This window comes from Enoplosus armatus, chromosome 4 (genome assembly GCF_043641665.1).
Source record: "Enoplosus armatus isolate fEnoArm2 chromosome 4, fEnoArm2.hap1, whole genome shotgun sequence".
Classification (NCBI taxonomy): domain Eukaryota; kingdom Metazoa; phylum Chordata; class Actinopteri; order Centrarchiformes; family Enoplosidae; genus Enoplosus; species Enoplosus armatus.
Window position 1 is genome coordinate 1,567,000 of NC_092183.1, and position 24,312 is coordinate 1,591,311.

Sequence of the window (24,312 nt, forward strand, 5' to 3'; positions counted from 1 at the left end):
AACATGTTGGAGGAGAAAAGTGGGAAAGTTTCACTGTGAGAAAATCTGTCTGCTGTTCACCCGACCGGGTTAAAACATGTGTGTCAGTGTGTGTTCACATGTACATTTACTCAAGTACTGAAGTAGAAATGTGAGGGACTTTACTTGAATATTTCCACTTACTGCTACTTTATCTGTGTAAAGTAGTTAAAACTAGCTAACTGTATATAAAGTTGTTAAAACTAGCTAACTGTATATAAAATAGTTAAACTAGCTAACTGTATATAAAGTTGTTAAAACTAAACTAGCTAACTGTATATAAAGTTTTTTAAAACTAGCTAACTGTATATAAAGTAGTTAAACTAGCTAACTGTATATAAAGTAGTTAAACTAGCTAACTGTATATAAAGTTTTTTAAAACTAGCTAACTGTATATAAAGTAGTTAAACTGGCTAACTGTATATAAAGTAGTTAAAACTGGCTTACTGTATATAAAGTAGTTAAACTAGCTAACTGTATGTAAAGTAGTTAAAACTAGCTAACTGTATATAAAGTAGTTAAACTAGCTAACTGTATATAAAGTAGTTAAAACTACCTAACTATATAAAGTAGTTAAAACTAGCTAACTGTATATAAAGTAGTCAAACTGGCTAACTGTATATAAAGTAGTTAAACTAGCTAACTGTATATAACGCAGTTATACTAGCTAACTGTATATAAAGTAGTTAAACTAGCTAACTGTATATAACGCAGTTATACTAGCTAACTGTATATAAAGTAGTTAAACTAGCTAACTGTATATAAAGTAGTTAAACTAGCTAACTGTATATAAAGTTTTTTAAAACTAGCTAACTGTATATAAAGTAGTTAAACTGGCTAACTGTATATAAAGTAGTTAAAACTGGCTTACTGTATATAAAGTAGTTAAACTAGCTAACTGTATGTAAAGTAGTTAAAACTAGCTAACTGTATATAAAGTAGTTAAACTAGCTAACTGTATATAAAGTAGTTAAAACTACCTAACTATATAAAGTAGTTAAAACTAGCTAACTGTATATAAAGTAGTCAAACTGGCTAACTGTATATAAAGTAGTTAAACTAGCTAACTGTATATAACGCAGTTATACTAGCTAACTGTATATAAAGTAGTTAAACTAGCTAACTGTATATAACGCAGTTATACTAGCTAACTGTATATAACGCAGTTATACTAGCTAACTGTATATAAAGTAGTTAAACTAGCTAACTGTATATAACGCAGTTATACTAGCTAACTGTATATAAAGTAGTTAAACTAGCTAACTGTATATAACGCAGTTATACTAGCTTCGACGTGTGTTTACTGTATCAACTGTGAGGAAAGGCAGCACAGGTTTGAACTGAACTTTATTTAACCTGCAGCAGTGACGACGGATCAAACAGTTTCAATTCACAGCTGAAGTAGTTTTTTTTCTGATGATTATGACACTTTACATATAGAGCAGGTCTTGACTGTATATTACTTGATATTACCACAAGAACCCTCCCTCCCAGTGCTGCTGGGCCATGGCCACAGATTGAGTCCGTCTGGTCGAACCACCTCCAACTCTTCTGTTAGACTCAGGTGATCACAACAGAAACACCAGGTCCTATCCACAGCTACTGCTAATGGACAACCAAAGAAGACCGGTTCGGTCGAGTCCATCAGTTATTATAGTGTTAGTAAGACGTGTGCACTTAATTATTAATACATTTGCTTCTTTCCAGTTCTACATGCTAATGCCTTTACTTTGTATATGATTAAGATTTTATATTGTTTTTATTGTCCTGTGTATGTCCTCATGTTCACACAGTAATGTGTGTGTGTGTGTGTGTGTGTTGTTTTTCTGACACATGAATAACAGCTTTGCTCAGTTTGTAAAAAATGGGTATTTGACCAACTAGTTTCCACGACAACTGAAGAAACTCCATTTGCTGAGGAAGATCATGTGATGTGATCAAAAGCTCCACATTGTTTTTCATCTTGATTTGATTTAAATTCTTTAATTTCAGAAATCTTGACTTGGTGGATCCTCCCTGTTCGGTCCTCACATGTGAGTATAAATGTGTGTGTGTGTGTTGTTTCTGTCCGTGATCAGCGTGTGTGTGTGTCAGTTGTGGAATTCCAGATAAACACACACACAGTTGATGTTGATGTTAAAGGAGGATTTCTTCTTCTCCTCTCTCGTAATCTTCCTCTCCTCTTCACCCTCCTCCTCCTCCTCTCAGTAGATGGATGAGTTGGGAACATCTGCTCACCATCAGCACACACACACACAAGCTGCGTGTGTGTTAACATGTTGTTGTACATGTGATAACACGTGTCGCCTGACCTCCAGCTTGTTCTGTTCTCACTTCACATTCACGTCTCGACTTACTTTCGTTTTATTTATTTTTTTATTGTTGTTTATTATTAGTTCTAATTTTATTTACTGCATACATTTAACTTTGCTACAAAAGTGAAACTGGTTTTTATTTACATGTGTGTAGTTTTGGAAGTTCATTTACTCGAGTACTTAAATACAATTTTGAGCTACTTGTACTTCCATTTTATGCCACTTTATCCTTCCTCTGGACGACTGCAGCTGTAGTTACACACAAAACATGTTTACATTTGTTGTAAAAAACTACCACAAAGAAATACATAAACCAGTTAATCAGTAATTCTGATACAATAATGTAATATTGCAGGGATCAATCTGCGCGAGTACTTTTACATATGATACTTAAAGTACATGTTACTTGTAAAGAGTACTTTGACATTGTTGTATTGTTGCTTTTATTTAAGTAAATGAGAAGAAAAGTAATTTCTTGAAAAGTAAAAAATTCTGCAAAAAGCAAAAATAAGTCCCTGTTTAAAATTTAGAAAAGTGTTTAATAACTGTATAATAATAAATGTTAAATAGGTTTTTTGTTTGTTTTTGTATCAGAAATATATAAAACTGGTGACATCGATGTTTGATAATAGATATTTAATATTTACATACTGCTTTGAATTAATGTTTGTTATTTTAAAAAAGCCTCGACCAATCAGAGGAGAGGCTCCGGACTAACTAACAGGAACAAAGACCTTTATACTTTAAATTATCAGAAGTCATCAGGATTTGAAATATTAAAATAATTTAAATAAAACCACAAGGCTCCTTCTCTGAGCTGTTAAATCAATGTTTTATTTCAACATTGACTCGCCTCATATTTGTAAATATGATAAATTAAAACACATAAGTAAACATATATAATACAAAATGTGTGAAACAAAGAAAAGGAGCAAACAAACTGAAATGATCTTTATTTGTTCATCAGTGTAAACGTCTCTAATCGCCTTAATAAAGCAGAAATATATTAAAAATCTTTATAGAAAATAACACAAACACACATTTACCACTCAGCAGATTTCATCCCAAAATAATTTATTGCCGTCAAACAGAAATAAGATCCGTCTCTGAAGATAAAATAAATTAATGTCTCTCAGCGTCTGCAGGTCAGAGGAGTGTTTGGAGGCTTTCCTGAGGCTGCAGCGCCACCTGCTGTCAGAACAAACATCATTAATCCTTTACAGACTGTACCTGAACTCATCATTAATCCTTTACAGACTGTACCTGAACTCATCAACACCTCTTCTGACTCTAATAACGGACTTTGTTTCCTGTTCGATTCCTATCGACTTTTCTTCCAGGCAGCCACTGGTTTCAGTTCAGATTCTGTTGTATTAATAATCAGTTATGTTATTGTCATGAGGTGAGTGGCCAATTACAACTATTACAATGTCTTCAAACTGCCTGATTTATCTCACCAACAACACACATTCAGTTTACTGTCAGAAGTTACAAAACCAGCTAAATATTCACATTTGAGGGGAAAATAACAAGATAAAAGTTTTAAACAAATAATTCACTTTCAAAATTGTTAGTTAATGAATTGATGGTTAATGTTCTGACAATCAACAACTTGATAAATGGATGATTGGATGTGTAGATTCTAAGATGTCGGAACATCTTTGAACGCATCAACAGACTGCGCTCACAAAATGAACTGAAGAGTGTCGGCTGGTAGACCCGAGGTAAGATCCTTTGAAGGAAGGATTCACATTTTCATGTTAATAAGAGACTCACATGTCCACATGTACATGGACAGAGCTACTGGTTCCTGCTCTCCATACTGGGAGACGTTTCAGAACTTCAGAAGTCATTCTTATACAGAACAGGATCTTTTTGTCCCAAACCTCTTACATTCACATTCAAAAGGAGTCATTTCAGGGCCGCTGTGGACGGGGGACCATTACAGACCAAACACCTCTAACAAACACGTGGCATCTGGGTGTTGTAACGTTGGCTGAGGATCTTTAAAATATAACAATATAAAAAGAGTTTCAGACATTTAAATCTGAACAGTTTCATCAGTTTGGTTTAATGTGGCGAACAGGAACTGTCGGTCCTGTGGTCTCCAGGCTGTCACAGATTAACAGCTGGTACTCTGAAACGTTACAGCAGAATGCATCAATAAATAACATTGTTGGTTCAATAATTTAAAGGACGTGTAAGAAGAAATATAAAGCTTTATGCTGCCCATCGTCATATAAACATGAGGGAATTTGGAAATAAAAAAAGGAAAATGAAGGAGTTGAAAAATAAAATGAGCGAGTGAAAGACAAATAAAAGAGTGAAAGATATTAAATTTTAACTTTTTGGTGGTAAAGGAAAAAAAAATAGTGCACAGCTTTATATTCCTCTTTACACTTTATTTGAATGATTAAATAACACATTTTTTATCGGTGTACTCCGTCTTTGACTGATACATGTTAAAGAAACAGTTCTCATCTCATGACTGTGTTAAATACACAGCTGGAGTCGATTAGCCTAGCTTAGCATAAAGACCTAAAGCCATTATGCTAAGCTAGGCCAGCTAAGTCCTGACTCAGTTTTTAAAATAGATGCAAACATGCAACAACGAGACTGGACATCTAAACATTTTGAGCTGCAGTGTAAACGCAGCCTGAGTGGATGAAAAATAAAACACATGTAAACATGTAAACAGCCTCAGCTGGTTTACCTGCAGTCTCAGGTGTGACCCTGTCTCTGATTGGACGGGTCCAGCAGCTGTCAGAGGTTCCCTCGGTCCCTCATGGCTTCCTGTATTTGTCTGCTGAGCTCGGCGATGATCCGGTCTTGGTGGGTGTAAACTCCGGTCCTCAGCAGAGTGTCTCTCTCCTCCAACAGGCGGCTCAGGTGATCGTCAGCGCTGTCATTCACACTCTGAGGGGGGGCGGGGCCAGACGACGATGGGGCGTGGCCTAATCTGTCCTCCTGCTGCTTTAATCTGAGAGAAAATATCAAAAACATTTCTTAATTACCTGAAACAACCAGATTATACCAGCAACAATAATAATTAAAACAGGCAGGATTATTGATAAATACAATCTACAGCGTGGCTGGATTAAAACCTGCAAACGATTATTTGCTTGATTACTCCATTAATGATTTGGTTTGAACGTTAGAAATAAAAGAATAATGTCCATCACTGTCACACCGTCAATCAAACGGTTCATCTTTTCTTATCAAAGATGTTTATTTTCTAATGAGAGACTAATTGATTAATTGACAAATGGTTTCAGCTCTAAAGTCCAATAAACGTCTGAACTTTGGCTCGCTGATGGTCTGAATGGTTTTAATGGGAACATTTGATCAGTTTATCAGTTTTTAACGAGTTTGAAATGAATGTGCTGACTTCATCATCATCATCATCACCTGTTGAGTTCGTTCCTGATGTTGTCCAGCTCCTGTTTGTCCTGTTGGACCGCCTCCTTCTGCTCTGTTGCTAGGTAACGCAGCCTCATGGCCTCAAGCTCCGCCTGCTGCTTCTTCAGACGCGTCATGGCGTTCTCCTGCTCTCGCTGCACACACACAGAAACATGAAGCGTCATGAAACAGCTGCATCAATCTGTTTTGGTGTTCTCGATCAGACCGAGTCTCAGTTTGTCTGCAGGGATCAAGACTTGAGCGAGTCGGCCCTCAGTCACTGCGAGACCGTCACGCTGTTTTCAAACATGTCTGACTCACAGCTTAAATCCGACTGGACGTCCTGCTCCGGTCTACTGATCCAATCTGAACTGAGAACATTTAAACAGCCCTCTGACCCCGGTGCTGAAATAAATGTGTGCGTTTAGATGCCAAGAAACTGTTTCTCCTCATTACACTGAGTGGAGTTTGGTGATAAATTTGTCTGGTTTCACATTTTCATAAAACCTCCCTGAGAAAAAAAGCTGCAGGACTGGATGAATTCACACGAGGACCAACACGATGAGAACAGAAAGAAAACGTCATAAAAACGTCTAAAAGTCGTATTTCTCTCAGCTGCTCCGGCCTCCAAAATTACCCAGAATACCAATCTGGGCTCCGTCTGCTGGCGTACAGCTGCACGTCAATAAATCAAGGAAACAGTCTGAGCAGGGAAAACAAAAACACTCACTTGGTGTCAGAGCTTCTCTCAGACCTTTGATTAGAAATCAAAAGGGAAAATCAAACCCTGAACATCCTCCACACGTTTCAGCGTGAAGCAGTTATTTAAATGTCTTCTCATGAACGACATCATCATCATGGAAAACATGCCAGACTGAGGCAGAGCAGAACGAGCAGCCGGCTGATTGTGGACGGGAAAACTAACATGTTCACATGACTGCCTCACACACACACACACACACACACACACACACACACACACACACACACACACACACGGAAAGCTTCCATTTTCACACGCCTGATCACCTCACCTCCTAACAGAAAAAACACATGAAAACACACACAATCTCTCATGAACACATCATTCACACACACACACACACACACACACACACACACACACACACACACACACACAGTGTGTTGACACAGCCTCGGCTCTCTGTGGACCATTAGCAGTCAGTATTACAGACGCTTTAAGGCTAATTACTAGAAAAACAAACATGCTAAACATTTTCTCTAGTGCCCGCTGCCAAGGACAATCTGAGGCCGAGTCCTGAAACAATTAGAGGACGAGGTGATACTGAGGCCTCGACGGGAGAGAGGAGGAGGAGGAGGAGGAGGAAGGGGTGAAAGAGAAAAGCTACTAAAACTCCAGACCATGGAGATATTTTACAGTTACGTCATGAACCTCCCAGCAGCTACAGCTGACACCAGCAGAGGACGGGATCTCTACAGAAACAAGTGTGTCCTCTTTGGTCCAAAGTAACCAAATACACAACCAGAGGACCCTCAGACCAGGTCTGGAATAGACCCGATCCAGAATGTGGTGGACCTGAAGAGACCCAAGCAGAGAGGAACAGTTTGTTAGTTAGTTGTAAAACGTACGTACGTATGTAATTATACATTGTTCAAATGTTTTCTTTTGATTTTGTCGTACGATTGATTTCAATTTGATTATTAGGTTTTAATATTGGCAGCTCTGGAGTTCCGTACATTAAACTTACATTAAACAGACATTAATGGATGAAGCATCGGTGTCAGCTCAAAGACTAGAAACAGGAGGATACAACATTTATCACAACATAAAAGGACGAACGATCAATTCTTCAATTCTAATTTCGTTACACAGACACTGGAAACACAACAGGAGGCTGTTATTGTGAACTGAACCTTAAATAAGATAAACATCTAAAAAGGCTCCAGTTGGAGAAGTTGAGCAAAAGTCCTGTGACACGAAGGAGCGACAACCAACCAACAACCTGACCTCTGGACGCCGTCGTCAAACACAAGCGGTTGTTTTCTACTCAACTACGTAAAAAGTTCAAACCAAATGGAGGAAAAGTAGCGATCAACAGCTTTAACGAACCGACGCTGAACTATAAATCTCCAGAGAGACTCAGCTTTGGAAACGCACCTGTATGTATCACACAGACTGGGTACTGGACTCCAAGCGCCTCCTACCAACGCTTCCATCCCATCGCTCACATGTGGACGCACTTTTCTCAGCTCAGAAGTAGTTTTCTGAGCATCTCGCCACCTGTGGGAGTTCAGGGGGAGTTCTCCACCCCCGCTGCATGAGGGTTTTTGGGGATGTGATGGATACAACACGAAGGGGGACGACTGGGACTCACATTACAGATAAATGAGTGCTGAAATCACAGAAATTATAAAATGTCTGTTTTGTGTAAAGAGCTGACGGACTGAAGCTGAGGTGGCTCCACACCTGGGGGGGTTCAGGGGGAGGTACAGAGAAGTGAAATATTTACATCATTTAAAAGAGGAAAGGGACAAAGAAGTTGATGTTTCCCAGAACAGATTAAATTACTCTTACTACCTGCCTCCTCTCATGGCCGTCATATTATCATAATGTTCTTTATTAATCTATAAATTTTAAAAACTACAGTGAAAATGTCCATCAACATCCTGCAGAGCCCAAAGGGACGCCTTCATCTGTCTCGTCCAACCGATCACAGTCACAGAAAACAAAGAAAAGCAGTAAATCTGAGACATTTATTAACCAACGTAACTGTATTTTGTTTGGATTATACTGTGGTTACTTATTAAATCAGTATTATTATATAGATCATTTTCCACTGATTCATTAAGATGATTAAGGAGCTCAAACAAACTGCTGGTACAGCTACGAATCTCATCTTCTTAATGAAGGAAAACTTTACGAGACCAAAGTCTGCAGCAAGTGATTATTTTCATCATCAATGAATCTGGCCGTCATTTTCTGATTAACTGATAAATAGTTTGGCCTATAAAATGTTTTGTTTTAAATGAACTATCACAAGAGACAGAAAAGCCGCAGACCCTCACAGATGAAGAAGCTGGAACTAAAGTTCGTCTTAACTGACGATCTTGAACACTTTGAATGGAAACATTTCTCAGTTTATTGTTGAAATAACGCAGTAACCAGAGACATTTGGCTCACACAGGGTTAAAAAACTCTCCAGCAGCATCACATCTGCAGTTTCTGCGTCTGAAGGGTTAAGGTCGGTGTTTCCAGGCGGCTCCGTCGGGTTTTCAGAGCGATAAGCCGGAGATAAGAGACACAGGAGCAGAGTTTAGGAATGTGGTGTGTTTATCTGCGATAGAAGCTGCTGGTCGGTCAGACAGAGCTTCATATGAAGATTCAACCTCAGATCACTGCTGTATTCCTTTATATACCACTGCGTTCGGTTTCAAATGGTTTTATATCAGCATCTTCCAACGAGACCCTTCATTCATTTCTCAAAACAAGCTGAAGTTCTCAAACCTGAAATGTTGTCTGAGCAGCCGTATAAAAACTTTAAAACTGTTTATCAGGAATCTGATCAAAGAACAAAGCAGGAAGATCATGTCGGCTGCAAATACCAATTATCTTCATTATTAATTATTTCCTCAGTCAAACCTCTGAAAACACACAGTGTTTTACGTTAAGTGTAATATTCCATGACCTTCCCCGTCTGGAACACGCCCTCGTACTGGAGCTCCATAATAGTCCAGGAATGACCAGTGGGAACCATCAGCGTCTCCACTGAGACCAGTAACACTGAAGTTCCCTCAGACGACATGTTACTTCTGTCTGACGGACACTCTAATACAAACAGACTCATGAGAGAGGGCACTTTTAGTCTGGACGGCCCCGGAGGGACCTGGACCCCAAACTTTAGCAACGTGACTGGCTGAGCAACAAGACCACTGAAACCAACATCTGACAAAGGTGAACGGGTCCAAACAGATGGACAGTTTCTGCTTTTACAGAGCAGGAACCTCACTGGTTCCAGCTTCTCGACTGAGAACAGGGTTAGGGTTTCCCCTCACTACACTGAGCGACTGTACGACGGCTGTCCTGACGTGGGCTGAAGCACCAGACTTCCCTGCAGGTCTGGTTTGGCTAACTGGACTGTACTGGTGCTCGTGTTACTGTTGGATGTACAGACATAAATATGTCGTGAATTCTCTGCTTCTTTCTTTATGGCCAATAAAAATGACCCAGTTTAGTCGTCTCTCCCAACACAGCCGGCTTTTAAAAAGCCAAATTTAGTTGCCTGACGTTCCACTTGGGCTTTAAAAACACAGAATGTAGCTCTGAACTTTAACCTCTTTGTTCCAATATTTTTGCTTTGAAAAGACCAACTTAAGCTCCTTGTGTCTTTGAAAAGACGGGGGCTACCTCTCTGATCTAATACCTCAGAGCTGTCTGGACATTAATTCCCGCGCTGCCTCTCCGGCCGCCCGCACCTCCTGGGCTGAAGAGCACATTATTCCTCGGACAAGAATTTTTATGATCCGACTTGAGCTAAACAGCACGCCATGCGAGGCGCTGAGAGGAGAGAATAAATAGGTGAGGAGAGGCCGAGAAAAACCAAACAAGCGCCGAGACGGATGGTCGTGTAAACACGGGCCTGATGTTTCAGGGAAAGCCAGAGTGTGACATCTGAATAGTTAGCGCCCGGCTAGATTATTGCTCAACACAGTCCCAGCGATGATTAATAGGCGGGGGGTGACACTCAGCGCCGAACCCCCTTAGAGCTGCATAAATCACACCGTGTTTTCTTTACAATGATGTGGCACTTAGAGGGGGGAGGAAGGAGGGAGGGAGGGGTGAGACGGAGAGAGAGAGAGACAGAGAGAGAGAGTTAAAAAAAAAAAAGGAAAGGAACGACAAAAAGGAGGAAGGACGAGGGAGTAATGAACTGAGAGAAGTCAAGTGAGGTGGAAAAAAGAAGGAGGGAAAGGAAAGGGGGGGTAGACTGAGAATAAGAGAGGAGGAAACAGTCGGGAGGGAAAGAAAGAAAGAATAAGAGACACAGAGAGAGAGAGAGACAGACAGACGGAGACACAGAGAGAGAGACAGAGACACAGACAGAGACAGAGAGAGACAGACAGAGACAGAGAGAGATGTCTGTCCAGTTTTCCAGCTGGTTAATGTCAGTAACAGTTATTAGTTTGTCAGATAAGGTCTTTGTGTGTGTGTGTGTGTGTGTTTACATTAGTCTTAGGCTGAGTTAAGCCCCACTTAGTGCTCTGTGTGTGTGTGTGTGTGTGTGTGTGTGTGTGTGTGTGTCTGTGTCTGTGTGTGTGTGTGTGTGTGTGTGTGTGTGTGTAGAACTGATGGCTCTCACCCATTTCATTGTCTACTTCACCTCAGCTAAATATTTGGCTCTGGTGTAAAAACACACACCTCTCTCTTTCCTTTTCTTTTTCCACACACACACACACACACACACACACACACACACAGAGGGTTTTTCCGTGAACCCGGGTCAGGACCGCTGTGGTCCTGCTTGGTTTCAGAGCCGCCCCCCGCCCCCTCCCCTCAGCTGTGTTATACTGATAAACGATTCATCGCTTCAGTATTTCTAAACGGCTCTTCTTTGTCATGTATGAAGACAAATGAAGTCTTTGGGTTTTGGACAGAAGAAGCAATATGAGGAGTCCACTAGCACGCCAACATCCTGGTGTTAGCATGCTAACACGTGCTAATTAGCAGTAAACATTGTCACAGCTGATATTATGGGCAGTTCTGTATCAGCGTATGTTGGTCGATGTTTCTAAAATATCAGCTCACACATCCTTATCAGAGTTTTAGCTCTAACGTTATTATAATTCATTTCATTCATTAAAATGTATCACACACATACTGTACTCGTGTACTCGTGTACCTGCAGGCGCCCCCGCAGCCCCGGTGTGACGCCAGCTGACGGATGGCGGCCGGGCGGAGCTCGGCTTCCCCCGCTCGCTCCGTGTCTTCAAACAGAGCTGTTAAACGTCCTAACACTGTCAGCCCGTCTCCAGCAGCAGATTAAAAACGACTATTATCTGCTGTGACATACGAGCGCTGTCCGGACACAGAGGCCGGAGTTTAGTTTCCACCTGTTACTCTGAGGTGACGGACGTCCTTCATGAAGTCAATCACAGTGAACATTACCGTGACGGTACCTGTTTGAACCTGGCCAGCTCCTTTAAGGCGCGCCCCCACTGCTGCTTGTAGTGCAGCTTGGACTTGGTGGTGGACTCCAGCTTCCTCTCCAGCTCCACCTTAATAATCACAGAGCAAAAAAACATCAGTCCCACACATCTGGACGGTTAATGAATGTTAATCACTGTGTCCACTCTACAAACGTGTGGAGTGCAAAGACGGTTTTTTTCAACATTTGAAATCTTGTTTTGTTTACGAGCTTGCAGTCTTCTTCTTTGTTGGTGCACCTGCTTCCTCAAGACAAACCAAACATGGACCCGCTCATAAATAAACCTAAAGGTCAAAAGGCTCCACAGGATACATTTAAAAGGTTGAAATGTTTTCGTGAAGGTAAATATAAATACAACTAGAATCAAAAACCCTACATGTACGTGAACAGTTGCTAAAGCGGTGCTTGATGTGCTGCAACTCATCTCCCTCATGTGGGATTTTGTTGCTTACTCGTGGACGTCTCTGTGACAGTAACTAGGAGAGTACCTTCTCCAGAGTCAGCAGGTTGATGTCTGACTGCAGTCTGAACTCAGGTCTGACGTTCTGTTGTTCTCTGTACAGCTGGAACTCTTTCTCCAGCTGTCTGTACCGAGACTCCCCGTCTGCAATCTGGACAACAGAAGACACAATACAACTTCTTATTTGAGGTAAACTTCAACATGTAGAGTCACTCAAACGGGAAACTGTCTCTGCGTCCACCTGCTGCAGCAGCCGGCCTCTCTCCTCCTCCATCAGTCGGGCTTTGTCTCTCTCCAGCGCCACCCGGTGGTCACAGTCCTGCTGCAGCCGCCTGCTGCTCTCCTGCAGCTCCCTCTGGGTCAGGTCGTGTTCGGCCCGCAGCTCCCTCTGCAGCCTCTGAGTCTGAACACACAAAGAGGAGAAAACACGCCGACCGTGCTGCAGTCTGTACAGGAAACTGATCATATTGTTATTCTGAGACTCCGATTAATAAATAAAGTCAATATACAATTTAAACAATTACACATTCTAAATGTCATAGAGGTGAAAACTGAAGTCCACCGTCTTCCTCACTGCCGGCTTATTTCACATGTATTTATTTAGTGACGACAACTTGTGGATGAATCAGTCGATGATGGAAAATTTATCTAATAAAAACTAATTTGATGATTGATTTTCAAGCAAAAACACAAAACATTCACTGGTTGAAGCTGCTAAATGAAATAAAACTGAAACCAGATCTCTTTGGGTTTTGAACTGATTTAAGGTGATGAAGAAGTCACCTTGGGCTTTAGGAAACTGTGACTGTGAAAAAGTGTGATTTTTCACTATTTTCAGACATTTTATAGACCCAATGATTAACCAATGATTAATTAAGAAAATAATGGGCAGATAAAACTATTACTAGTTGCAGCCTTGTACTTATAGATAAATAGTCTTTCTTGTCCCAGGAGACATTTATTATGACGTTCCTTCACAGCTGAGTTTTCACTGTGTGGAAGTCTTGTTCGACCAAAATATTTTCATTCATGGCGTAAAAGATTTTAGTCACTTCACTGTCAGAATTCACATTAAATTCAACGGACACTCAAAAACGAACACGACCCTAAAATAATTGAGTTTCTAAACGCTGTGTAAAGTGTCAGTCTGACCTCCAGCTCGGCCTCAGCCAGCTGTTTCTCTCTTTTCTCCAGATCACACAGAGTCCTCTGCAGCTGCTCCTCCAACAGATTATACTCCACCTCCTGCAAGCAGACAGCAGTGTGAGTTTGGGGATGAGAAAAGAGGAAAACAGGCAGGTTTTTGAGCAGGAAACGTTGCAGTACATAATGGAATATGTCAGTGTGTTTGTGTAGGTAGGCGTGGACTCCTCCACCTTCTTCTTGACCAGAGCTTCTCTCTCTCGGTCTCTCCTCCTCCACTCCTCCGCCAGAGCCTGCATGTGGCTCAGCTCCTTCTTCCTCAACTGAAACAAACACACGTGTATTTTAATGCTTTTATCTGTGTTCACATTTAATCCCACAGAACAGGAAACGGTCAACATGAGTGAGGGACGGACACGAGCAGTAAAACGTCTGTTTACATATGAAGTCAAATAAAAGTGTATTTAGGATCTTAAAAACATGTGCAAGTTTGTGCTTTTCAAAATAAAAGCTACGTTTTGTTTTAACCGTGTGGCTTCGTGTTGCAGAATGTTTTCCACATGTGTGAGATATACAGATGATTTATATTTCTCTTCATATTATATTATCTATTACATCGCTGGATTAAATCATTATCATTGTTTGTATCTAGTCTCTCTGTTTATTTGATTTTCGTTTACCTGATCATCGAACAGATCCTCCTGCTCCTCCTTCCAAAGCTCCAGCTCCAGGGCCGTGCGGTACTCCAGGGTGTCTCTGGGTGCGGTCGGAGCCGGGGGGCCCTGCGGGACGGGGTTCGGGCCCGGAGCAGCAGGTCTGGGTGCCGCAGGGTGGGAGGACGGCTGTGTGGGGACGGCAGGTTCGTTCTGATGACACAGGAGGATGAAAACAAGTAAAACATTACCAGAAATATACAGCGCAGCTTTTAACGATGTTCAGTGCTCATTACTGAGGTTGTAGTTTGGTGTCGAACTGGACTGCGTTACATTGAGAGGTGAATATGAGGAACACATTTCAACATAATGCAGTACAACACCACCTCAGTGACACATATACAGCTGACACCTTTATTGTACTGGACTGCATTAGATCGTACAGGTGTACCTAATAAAGTGACCAGGTATATTTCAACAGTGTGGAAATCTTTTTGTGACCAGATACAAGTCTTCTTACATGAAAAGCTTTATATATAACAACCATCCACTGAATGATTATTATCACTAACATCTATAAACGTATACAGAAAGAGGCTTCATAGAAGCATCTGAAATGACAGAAAACCTAATATTTTTATGCAGAATTATTAAGAAATATATTAAATAAAAGAACCTATTCATATTCATGTGCAGATCAGGTGAAATGTGAGCCTGGGTTTAAGAGGAAGCTGGTAGGTTTGGTATTTTGGTATTTTAGAACTGTACCAGCCAAAGCAAACTTTTTTATAAGGGAAACAATATGCCTTCATCCAGGAGTCGATTGTGAACATAAAAGACTCCAAATGGTGGAAAGCTTTTAATAAATATTACCAAATAAATTATAAAAGAACAGCAGCATCCATCAGCAGACTTCTGAGTGTCTGAACCCAAAACATTTGATCTTCTTCATCACAAAGTCTAAAGATGCTGCTGTTGAATTCTGTAGGTATCAACCAATCCAATTAATGCATGTGCACACACACACACACACACACACACACACACACACACACACACACACACACACACACACACACACACACACACACACACACACACACACACACACACAGCTGTCTCACCTGTGACGAGTCGGACACGATGACTTCTCTGGCTTTAACCAATCCCAGGTCCTCCAGCGTTGCCACATAGCTCAGCTCTGCCACCTTTTCACCGGGCCTGATGGACACAAACACAGCTGTTTAACAGCGATGAAGGAGCACCGTGTGATCAGTCTGCCGCTCAGACTCGTCTCCTACCGGTGTGTTGGGACCACGGGGATCCGGTCCTGGTGAGTCTGTCTCCAGTTCTGCTCTCCTGTGGATGCCAGGAACCTGCTCCTCTCAGACCTCAGCAGGTGAGACAGCTGGACGGAGGCTCGCCCCATCAGCTGGTCTCTGCTGGTGGAGTCTCTGTGCCAAACCTCCACCACCAGAGGAACTCTGCAACACACACACACACACACACACACACACACACACACACACACACACACACACACACACACACACACACACACACACACACACACACACACACACACACACACACACACACACACACACACACACAATGAGTTCCAACACACCGCAGCACACAGCAGGGAGTCCTGCAGACGCAGACACATGAACAAAAACAAAACCTGGACTGAAGAATCCTCAAACTCATAACTTATTAATGTCTAACCACAGTCCTACTGCTCCCCCTGCTGGACAAGAAGAAAGATTCATCCCAACATCTGTGTCCAGTAGAACTGATAAAACCATGCAACAGAAACTTAGTCTACTCTTCTGTACTCCATTGATGATTAATTGAATTCCAGCGCAGATCAGAACTATTTCATTAGTTTTCTTGATATTGGTTATCCTTCATGTAAGTAGATATAATTTGTCTGTTGAACACAAAGAGGCGATATATCAAGCAGAAATGGTGTATAAATGTATTTATTTCTTGTGGGGAAAGTGCACGGCCTATTATCTGCACGTTCATTCATTTCTGAATTTTGTTTTTGTATTTATTGTTGTTCCTATTCTGACTTCCACCTGTGAGCCAAATAAACCCTCTAAGACACTGAAAATTCTAGTTTCAATCTGGGAAAGAAGAGGAGAGAAGAACAAAACTGACATTTAACTTTCATCTGTATTACTAAAAAACAGATAAATCTGATAAAAACACTGACAACAACAAAAAACAGCTGTCAATGTTGTTATAGGAGAAATCACATCATCATCATCATCATCCTGCAGGGATGACGTATTTTTGTAGGCAAACCTGAGAGTTAGCAGCGCCCTGGTTCCCTCCACTAAAAGAGATTTTTCCATGGGGTTTTGGATTATTGCAGAAAATAAACTAAAAGTTTATGATCTCACATGTTTTGTTCAGCAAGCAGATGTGTCATTTAAGCTTTAAATGTTCTCACCTGAGGAAGGTGTCCTGCAGCTGTTGTGGCAGAGCGGCGAAGTCGAAGGCGCAGTAGGACTGAGGCAGAGACGCCTCCATGTTCCTCTGCAGCTCCACAGGAGGGCTGGTCATGATGGGAGCTGCACTGCCGAAGAACTGGTACGAATACCTGGAACACAACAAGCACACAACACACTTTTATTTCTATCTGTTATGATAATAATGTTCTTAAATGCTTCACTTGACATGAACACAAAGGTGAACACACACCCAAAATGTTTATAATAATAATAATGACACTGTTTCTGTGTCTCCATGTCTTTACAGTGAAGCTCGACAGTAAAATGTTACCATAACAACCAGGCCCTTCTGGAGGAAGGTGAGACGAAGATGCACAAACTAACTTCACATGCTTATATGATATTCTTTTTCTTTTTGTGCACGAAACCTTCAGCTTATAGTTCTGACTCAGCCTTTCACCTGAGCGTGGCAGCGATGGGGTGCGTCAGGCTGAGGTTTCCCAGACTGCGGAGGTCCAGAGAGAAGCAGTAGTGATGGGCGGAGGAGGGGATGGACACTTTGGGTGCAGAGACACTGACAGATGATGCTCCACCCTCTGTTGTAGCTGCAGTCTGACTCTGCTGCTGCAGAGGAACCTCCAAATCAGCAGCTGGACACGTGAACAAATACAGTTTCGGTGTTACTCCTCTTTGTAAGGTTTGACTTAAACTGTGGGACACGTGGTATTTCCAGCCTCACCTGCCAGTCCTGCCTGCTCTTTGCCGTGTGGAAGCTCCTCCAGCAGACTGTCTGCTTCGCTCTCTGTGTGAGAGGAAGGAGGAGGAAGAGGAGGGCCAGGAGGAGAAGAGTCAGGAGGTTTTCGGACCGGAGAGGAGCTTCGAGGTCTCGGTTTAGCAGGAGGGACAGAAGGAGCTCCACTTCCTTCTTTATTCCCCACAGACTGGAGAAAGGACAGAAGACAACATGTCAGTCCAAAGTGAGTAAAGCCACCTGCTGCAGAAACTGCTGTACTGCTCACTGCGAGACATGTAGACTCCGTTTCTTTACATCCATTTAGTTGTAATATTGTGTAAAAACACCCAAATCCATCATTGATATAACAAGAGTTGCTGGTGATGGAACACTGGGAGACAGAAGCAGAGAGGACCTTTACTTCATAAAGAAGAGCAAAAAATAGACTACAATCAACTGCAAAACTGGACATTTATGAACAAGAAGCATTTCTTTCTGCACTATTGTCAGTCTCTCCGTCTACATGTATGACCCACAGCTACATGCATGTTCTTTTCTGGGGTTTGTCATAAAATACATCAGAAAACATACGTTTAGCTTTACCGGACAGACGACACAGAGTGAAAAATAAGGTAAAAGTAAATCACCACATTTAATCACATACGAACTCTCAACACTTTGCATACTTGTTCTGAGTCAAAGATAAAAGGTGTGTGTACCTGTGGCGTGACCTCCTCCCTCCTCAGGGTAACAGCCACTCCCACGGTCGGCTGCAGGTCGCCGGGCAGAGCCGGCAGCGTCTGTTTGATGCGTTTTGGAGGCTGGAGGATGAAGGCTCCCTCCACCGTCGCTGCCTTGTTGTCCAGATCCACAGAGACAGCAGACAGAGCTGAGAGAGAGACGTCTGTGCTGCCCAGAGAGTGGTTCCCACAGCACAGGTGGATCTGAGGACGGACAGACGGACAGGATCATGAGACGACGCGTGTCCAGTGACAGGTGAGAAGGAGTTGTTGACCACACACACTCTCACCTGTAAGCTGGGCTGCTGAGACAGGAAGCTCTGGAGGATCTGTTTGCTGCTGCGGATGCGCACTGAGGCGCGCTCCGGCTCGAAGTCTGGGCTCAGCAGGTTGTGGAACGGCTCGCTGGTGATGTCGTTCCCAAGTAAAGTGTAGTAGAAGAAGAACTCGGACGCCTCTGTTGACAGTTTCATAGTGCTGGGGATCAACTGTGGGAAACAACCAGAGAAGTATTAAATATAATTTTTTCTGCCGTCCTATCTTCTTAATCATCGAGTGACCCCTCAGATTTATCTGCAAATGTTTAGTTTGTCTGATCAAAAGATCCAAATGATTGAATTTGCGAAGACAAGACAGATGAATGCAGCACATTCTCATGTTTGAGAGGCTGCCGATGTTTAATCTTACGTCTGGATTAATGGGTTAAAACATATCAAGACTATTGTTATGTTACGTTTAGCTTTCCAAATGAAGGGCTTTCTACTGAGCGATACCACACTAATACTGTCTGTACTCCACTTTAACTGCAGTGACACAGAAGAGCTTTGTCTAATTTCACAGCCGTGTCTTCAGCGTCGTCTTATGAAACTCTGGAGGACAGACGGTCGCTGTTAAAGCAATAATGTTTGAATGACAATCATCACCTGAGATGTCCTTCCACTGTCAGATTACCATCACTCGGAGGATCTCAACCAATTAAAGAACTTATTTTCTGATTAACTGTAGTCATTTTCTTCTTTGTTCAGTGTTTTTTTTACACTTCCCAGGCCTTCAGACAGCCCTGAACAACAGGCCTGCTGCCTTTATCATGTGGAAAGTGGAAAAAGCAACAACGACAGTAACAGTGAGAACAAATGAGCTTCCAGCCAAGATAAAGTGAGCGTTTCTCTATTTTCTGTTATCAAACTTGATTCCAGAAGTTTCTGGCTGTGGCGTCACGACGGCTTCATTATCTAATGTTGTCTGAAGAAACAACGCTTCACTGCCTGGTAACAGCTCAGAGGTCAGAGGTCAGAGTGCTGTCCTCACCTGCTCTAGTTTGGTAGCGAAGGCCACAGTGACGGACAGGATGAACATGTCAGAGCAGTGGTCTGCAGGTCCCACTTGATGGTAACCCTGGTCTGGGATCAGTGCGGCCTCCAGGTTGTCTGGGAGGAGGTCAGATACTGCAGGAGAACCTGCGACAGCAGAGCAGCAGAGTTAAAAAAGAAAACCATGCCGGTTCTTTACAATCAAACTCACATTCAGCATGAATTCACTGTGTTTCTTCACTTACAAAGTTTAGAAAGTGTCTCCATTAGAGACCACTGACACAAACTGGTCTCAACTCTTTAATCCTTCGAACCTTATTAAAAAGGTTTTTGTTGTGTTTTCATATTAAAAATGCATCTCAGTTAATACTTCATCATCACATTTTTATTTTTTTTAAATCCAGTATCTGTCATCTACTTTATAGACTTGTTTAATTGATCAGAACTTACACAACAACTGGAGCTGAAGCTGAGGTGAAGCTGTGTCTTCACACAACCACAGAAAACACTGATGAGCACAACAAGTTTAAAAATGTTAGAAACCTGGTAACAGCAGAGCAGACCGGGGGACGTGAAGAAGTGTTTTAACTCTAACAGGGTACACAACACACACACGCAGCTGTAGATATGAAGTGCTTACTGTAGCTACAGTGTGGGATGTTAGCATGTCACATGCTGGCTAATAAATGGACACTTCAGCATGAAGGCAGCTATGATTTATATAGTGACAATATTTTCAAGGCCCTCATACCTGAAGTATAATTACATAAGAACTTCACAGCTTCACATATAACTGTGTGGGATATTAAAATAAACTAATCTTTCCACAAAGCAAAAGCCTTTTCATTTGTCTTCAAATTGATCTAAAACATGTACTAAATTCTTCACTTTAACAGCACTTTCACTACAAAAAGTGCAGCACAAAGTGACAAATCATTATCACAAAATCTCAGCTGAAAAAGGCAGCTGCTGTAATTTTTACTTTACAAACTTCACAGACGGAGATTCGCGGGATCTGAATCACTGCAAGGTTTTTTTCCAAATATCACAAATCCTGGGGGGAACCTGGTAATAAGAATCCTGCTTGTTTAACTGACAGGTGAATTTTAAAAAGCCTCCACCAGTGTGGTCAGTGGGTCAACATGTCATGAAGTCAGGTGCGACACTGGCAGCTTAGCAGAAACACAGCCAACAAACGTCACAAAGGTGTTAGTTGTAGTCTCTTAGAGACTGTTTTCAGACGCATTACAGCATCACAAACAAAGACAAACAAAACCGACAGTACTGATGAACCAGCTGACCTTGTCGGGGCGGGGCCTTCTTGGCTTTGAACCTATCAGGAGAGGGTTCGGAGGCCTTGGTGTCGTTCTCCAGCACCACGCTGAGGAAGAGGGCTGGTCTCTGTTTGGTGTATTTACTGCTCAGCAACGGGTACCAGCGAGGCTCCTGACACATACACACAGATCATCTTCACATCCACAGGCTTTCATTAAACATCTTTTTACTGGTCCCAGAACAGAAGCTGGACGTCACCGTAACACGAATCTCAGCTACTTCAACACGCCACAGCTTTACCTGTTTGACCTCTTGCACAGATCGGAGGTCCAGGACGATGTAGCCGACGCACTCTCTCCTCTTACTGACAGAGTCAACAGCAAAACACTGAAGCTTGATGGGAGTCCTCTGCAGTCTGGGAGGACAGAGGCGTCAAGATGCATCAGTGACACACAGTTTAGTGACTTATTTACAAACTAAACACTGGAGACGGAGAGAGTTCTGAACATCCAGCGACAGTGGTTTGTATAATAATAATCAATGCTATAATTAAACACAGCAGTCAATCAGAGCTGCAACTAGTTGATTAATCAATAAGTCGAACATTTTTTTTAAATTGTTTTTAATAGTCTGGACAAAACGAGACATTTGACGTCACCCTGGGCTCCAGGACATTTGTGATGGGTATTTAACATCGTTGTCGATGAAAAAAACAGCTGATCAATTGAGTGTGAAAATAACCGTTAGCTTCAGCCCTACAGTCAATAATTACAACATATTCATTCTACTGAATACTTCTCAACCAAATCTGATCAGAAAAACTTTTGTGACTCAATTTAATAGTTTTTAAAGTCATACATTCATCTGACAACAAAAATACAAATCTGTTGCACTGTCTGATCAGCTGTGTTAAAACACACATTTCATCACTGCAAAAACTGTTGGACGTGAGAGAAAGTCAGCTTTTTAACTGAAAAGGGTCTTTTTCTTTTTTGCGTTTCTTTAACTTGAATTCAAACTGCGCTGACGACGTGTACAAGCTGCAGACCTGTGTTGGTGCAGCGTCCTGCGGTCCAGCTCCCAGGCCAGCTCGGTGCTGAACTGCGGCTGGTCTCTGTGCTCCACCGGGTCTGTGGCCAGCTGCTCACCATCAAAGCTCGCCTGGACCACCAGACTGAGCCGGGGACTCTTTGGGAAGTGACGACCTGAGAGAGGAAAGACAGGTTTACTTCTCTAAACATTTGTGCTGTACACTGATTACAGAGCAGTTGAACACATTTTCACTTACAGTCCCGACCGGTTAAACTACCGGACGCAGAAAGACTGTCAGCGAACGATCGCCTTGAGCCTTATTTATTGCTTCCTATGAGTTGGCAGAAGGTACATAATAATCCCACAACCTGCAGTCACGGTGGCCGAGAGGTTAAGGCGTTGGACTCGAAATCCAATGGGGTTTCCCCGCACAGGTTCGAATCCTGTTCGTGACGAAGTTTCATTTAAGGGTGGCAGAAGCTCAGTTCAGCTCTGTGGGGACTTGGACTTGGGAATCGAAGGATTTGTGGAGAGGTGCCAGTTCACTTCCTGGGCACTGCTGATATGCCACTGAGCAAGGTGATGTCACTCTGACATCCCTCCACAATAAATAGTCCTTGTGTATATTTTGGGCCTGTGTGTAAATAATACAATATGAAGTAAGTAGTTCTGTTTATTTGTCTCGTAAAACTGTAAGTAGATTTAAAGAACAAAAGTCTTCCTGTAATACAAAGCCTCTTAGGAAGCCCCCCCCCCCCCAGCTGTGTTTGACATTAATACTGACATAACTAAATATCACTCAGCTGTCACTTTTGAGTAAGTTAAGAGAACTTTATCCCTTCATCACAATACTTTATGCTTTACCACAATAAAATGATGGATAGATTAACGCTCATATCTAAACAGACTAAAAGACTGCAGACTGACACATTTTGTGAAACCAGTGTCCACATGCAGTGTTGTGGCTTCATTATGACAGGAAACTGTGGTAAGATCTGGTTTGTAACTAAAAAAAGTTATATAGCACCTTCCAAAAGCTCGGGCTGTGCCAAATGAGCCTTTAAATATATATACATATACATATATATATATATATATATATATGTATATGTATATATTCTGCAGCTCTGGTCTGCTAACTGGTAACTCCACTTCAAGGTGGATTTAACTGGCCGAGTTAGCAGCACCAGCAGCTACAGGCTGCTCTTCAGACAGCTGGTTCACACGGTACAAATGACACTCTGGTGACTGTAGTACGCTGGTGACATATTATTACGTATATTACACATATTATTTATTGTGTAATGTTATGTAGAAGCTAACCGTGTGCTGTGGCTGTAATCCGCCTCCTTTAACCCGCTTACCTTCCAGGATGGACACAACGATAAGAAGTTGGTTCGCCTTCGAAGCCATGATGACATTTGAGCCCGGGAACTTTTCAACTGTTTATTCAAACTGAGAAGCTCCTGTTTTACGCCTCCGTTTCACTCAGAACTTACTTCTGGACTCAAAACTTGGACACGGCAGAGACTTCGTTGACTCGGACGCTGACTGTCCGCAGCGGGCAGCAAACGGCCGCTTTGTTGTCAAGCTTTGGCGCCACCCATTTTGTTTTAAAAGCGGAAGTGATGCTCAGCCGGCCGGCGCCCTCTGCTGGTAGGAGGTGGAACAGCAGGGCGAGGGCACTGCATGACCACTGCATGACCACTGCATTACTGACTTTAACACGTTGTATTTGATTAAAAAAAAACTGCTTCGGGCTGTGCTGGTCAGCGATTAGCAAAGTATATTTACTACAAAGTACTTTGTACTTAAGTACAGTACTTACAAATTTGAGCTACTTGTACTACTTGAGTATTTCTATTTCATGCTGCTTTATACTTCTACTCCACTACATTTCTCAGGAGAATATATATATGTATATATATATATATACATATATATATATATAGTTTGACTTCACTACCTTTATTTAGCAAATAAATTATGATGTATTTTCATATATAAGGTAACTCACAGTATAACTCTGTTAAATTAGCCCTGCATTTACCAGCTGCAACATTAAAGTGATGAACACATAAATGCATCAATAATTCTATTCCAATTATATAAAATATATATTATTCTGAAAAGGGCCATTCTGCATGAAGAGTACTTTTTGGTAAGTACTTTTGGCACTTTGAGTATATTTTGATTGTCATACTTTTGTACTTTTACTTAAGTAAAATCTTTATGTGTAAGTGAGTATTCACACTGTGGTGTTGCTACATTTATTTAAGTAAAAGATCCAGATATACTTTCACTACCACTGGTGCTGGTCATACATCACACCAAGTAATCACACCAAAAGGGAAAATAAATGTCTAATAATAATTATTAATAGTTCTTCCAAAACTCCCATGTATTCACTAAATAACTTGCCAAATCATTTTAGACAGTCATGAGTCGTTGAATACTGTACTTTCAGATTGTGTGATATATTTCAAAGCAGAGGAGCTCTCCACCTGTAAGAATATCGTGGTGGTTGACATAATAGGCCTGAAAGTTGGTTAATGTACTGTAGCAAAAGCCAGACATTTTAGTTTTT

At 41.7% G+C, this 24,312-nt stretch overlaps 1 protein-coding gene and 1 non-coding gene across 2 annotated transcripts; one reads left to right on the forward strand and one right to left on the reverse strand.

Moving 5' to 3' along the window:
• Nucleotides 1-3,386: 3,386 nt before the first annotated feature.
• Nucleotides 3,387-23,138, reverse strand: cep120 (centrosomal protein 120). The gene is made up of 21 exons (XM_070904271.1): nt 23,090-23,138; nt 21,742-21,898; nt 20,994-21,108; nt 20,720-20,864; nt 19,417-19,565; nt 18,399-18,596; nt 18,088-18,312; nt 17,375-17,576; nt 17,096-17,285; nt 16,635-16,784; nt 15,475-15,657; nt 15,298-15,394; nt 14,201-14,386; nt 13,754-13,843; nt 13,530-13,622; nt 12,619-12,780; nt 12,406-12,528; nt 11,889-11,987; nt 5,742-5,887; nt 5,047-5,313; nt 3,387-3,698 (listed from the first exon to the last, which is right to left on the reverse strand). Exons 1-20 carry the CDS (start codon nt 23,136-23,138, stop codon nt 5,097-5,099), a joined length of 2,976 nt encoding a protein of 991 aa, XP_070760372.1. The 3' UTR covers nt 3,387-3,698; nt 5,047-5,096.
• On the forward strand, nt 22,099-22,180 carry trnas-cga (transfer RNA serine (anticodon CGA)). Its single transcript has one exon. It is a non-coding gene; the product is annotated as a tRNA-Ser (tRNA).
• Nucleotides 23,139-24,312: the final 1,174 nt, after the last annotated feature.

Bases quoted from the DNA above. Each gene is read 5' to 3' on its own strand.
- cep120 (XM_070904271.1), bottom strand. From the start codon at position 23,138: ATGGCTTCGAAGGCGAACCAACTTCTTATCGTTGTGTCCATCCTGGAA. The intron at 15,658-16,634 runs GTGAGAACATTT...TGTGTGTTGCAG, and splicing joins CTGCAGGACACCTTCCTCAG to AGTTCCTCTGGTGGTGGAGG. The intron at 5,888-11,888 runs GTACCGTCACGG...GTGTGTGTGCAG, and splicing joins AGCTGGCCAGGTTCAAACAG to CGAGAGCAGGAGAACGCCAT.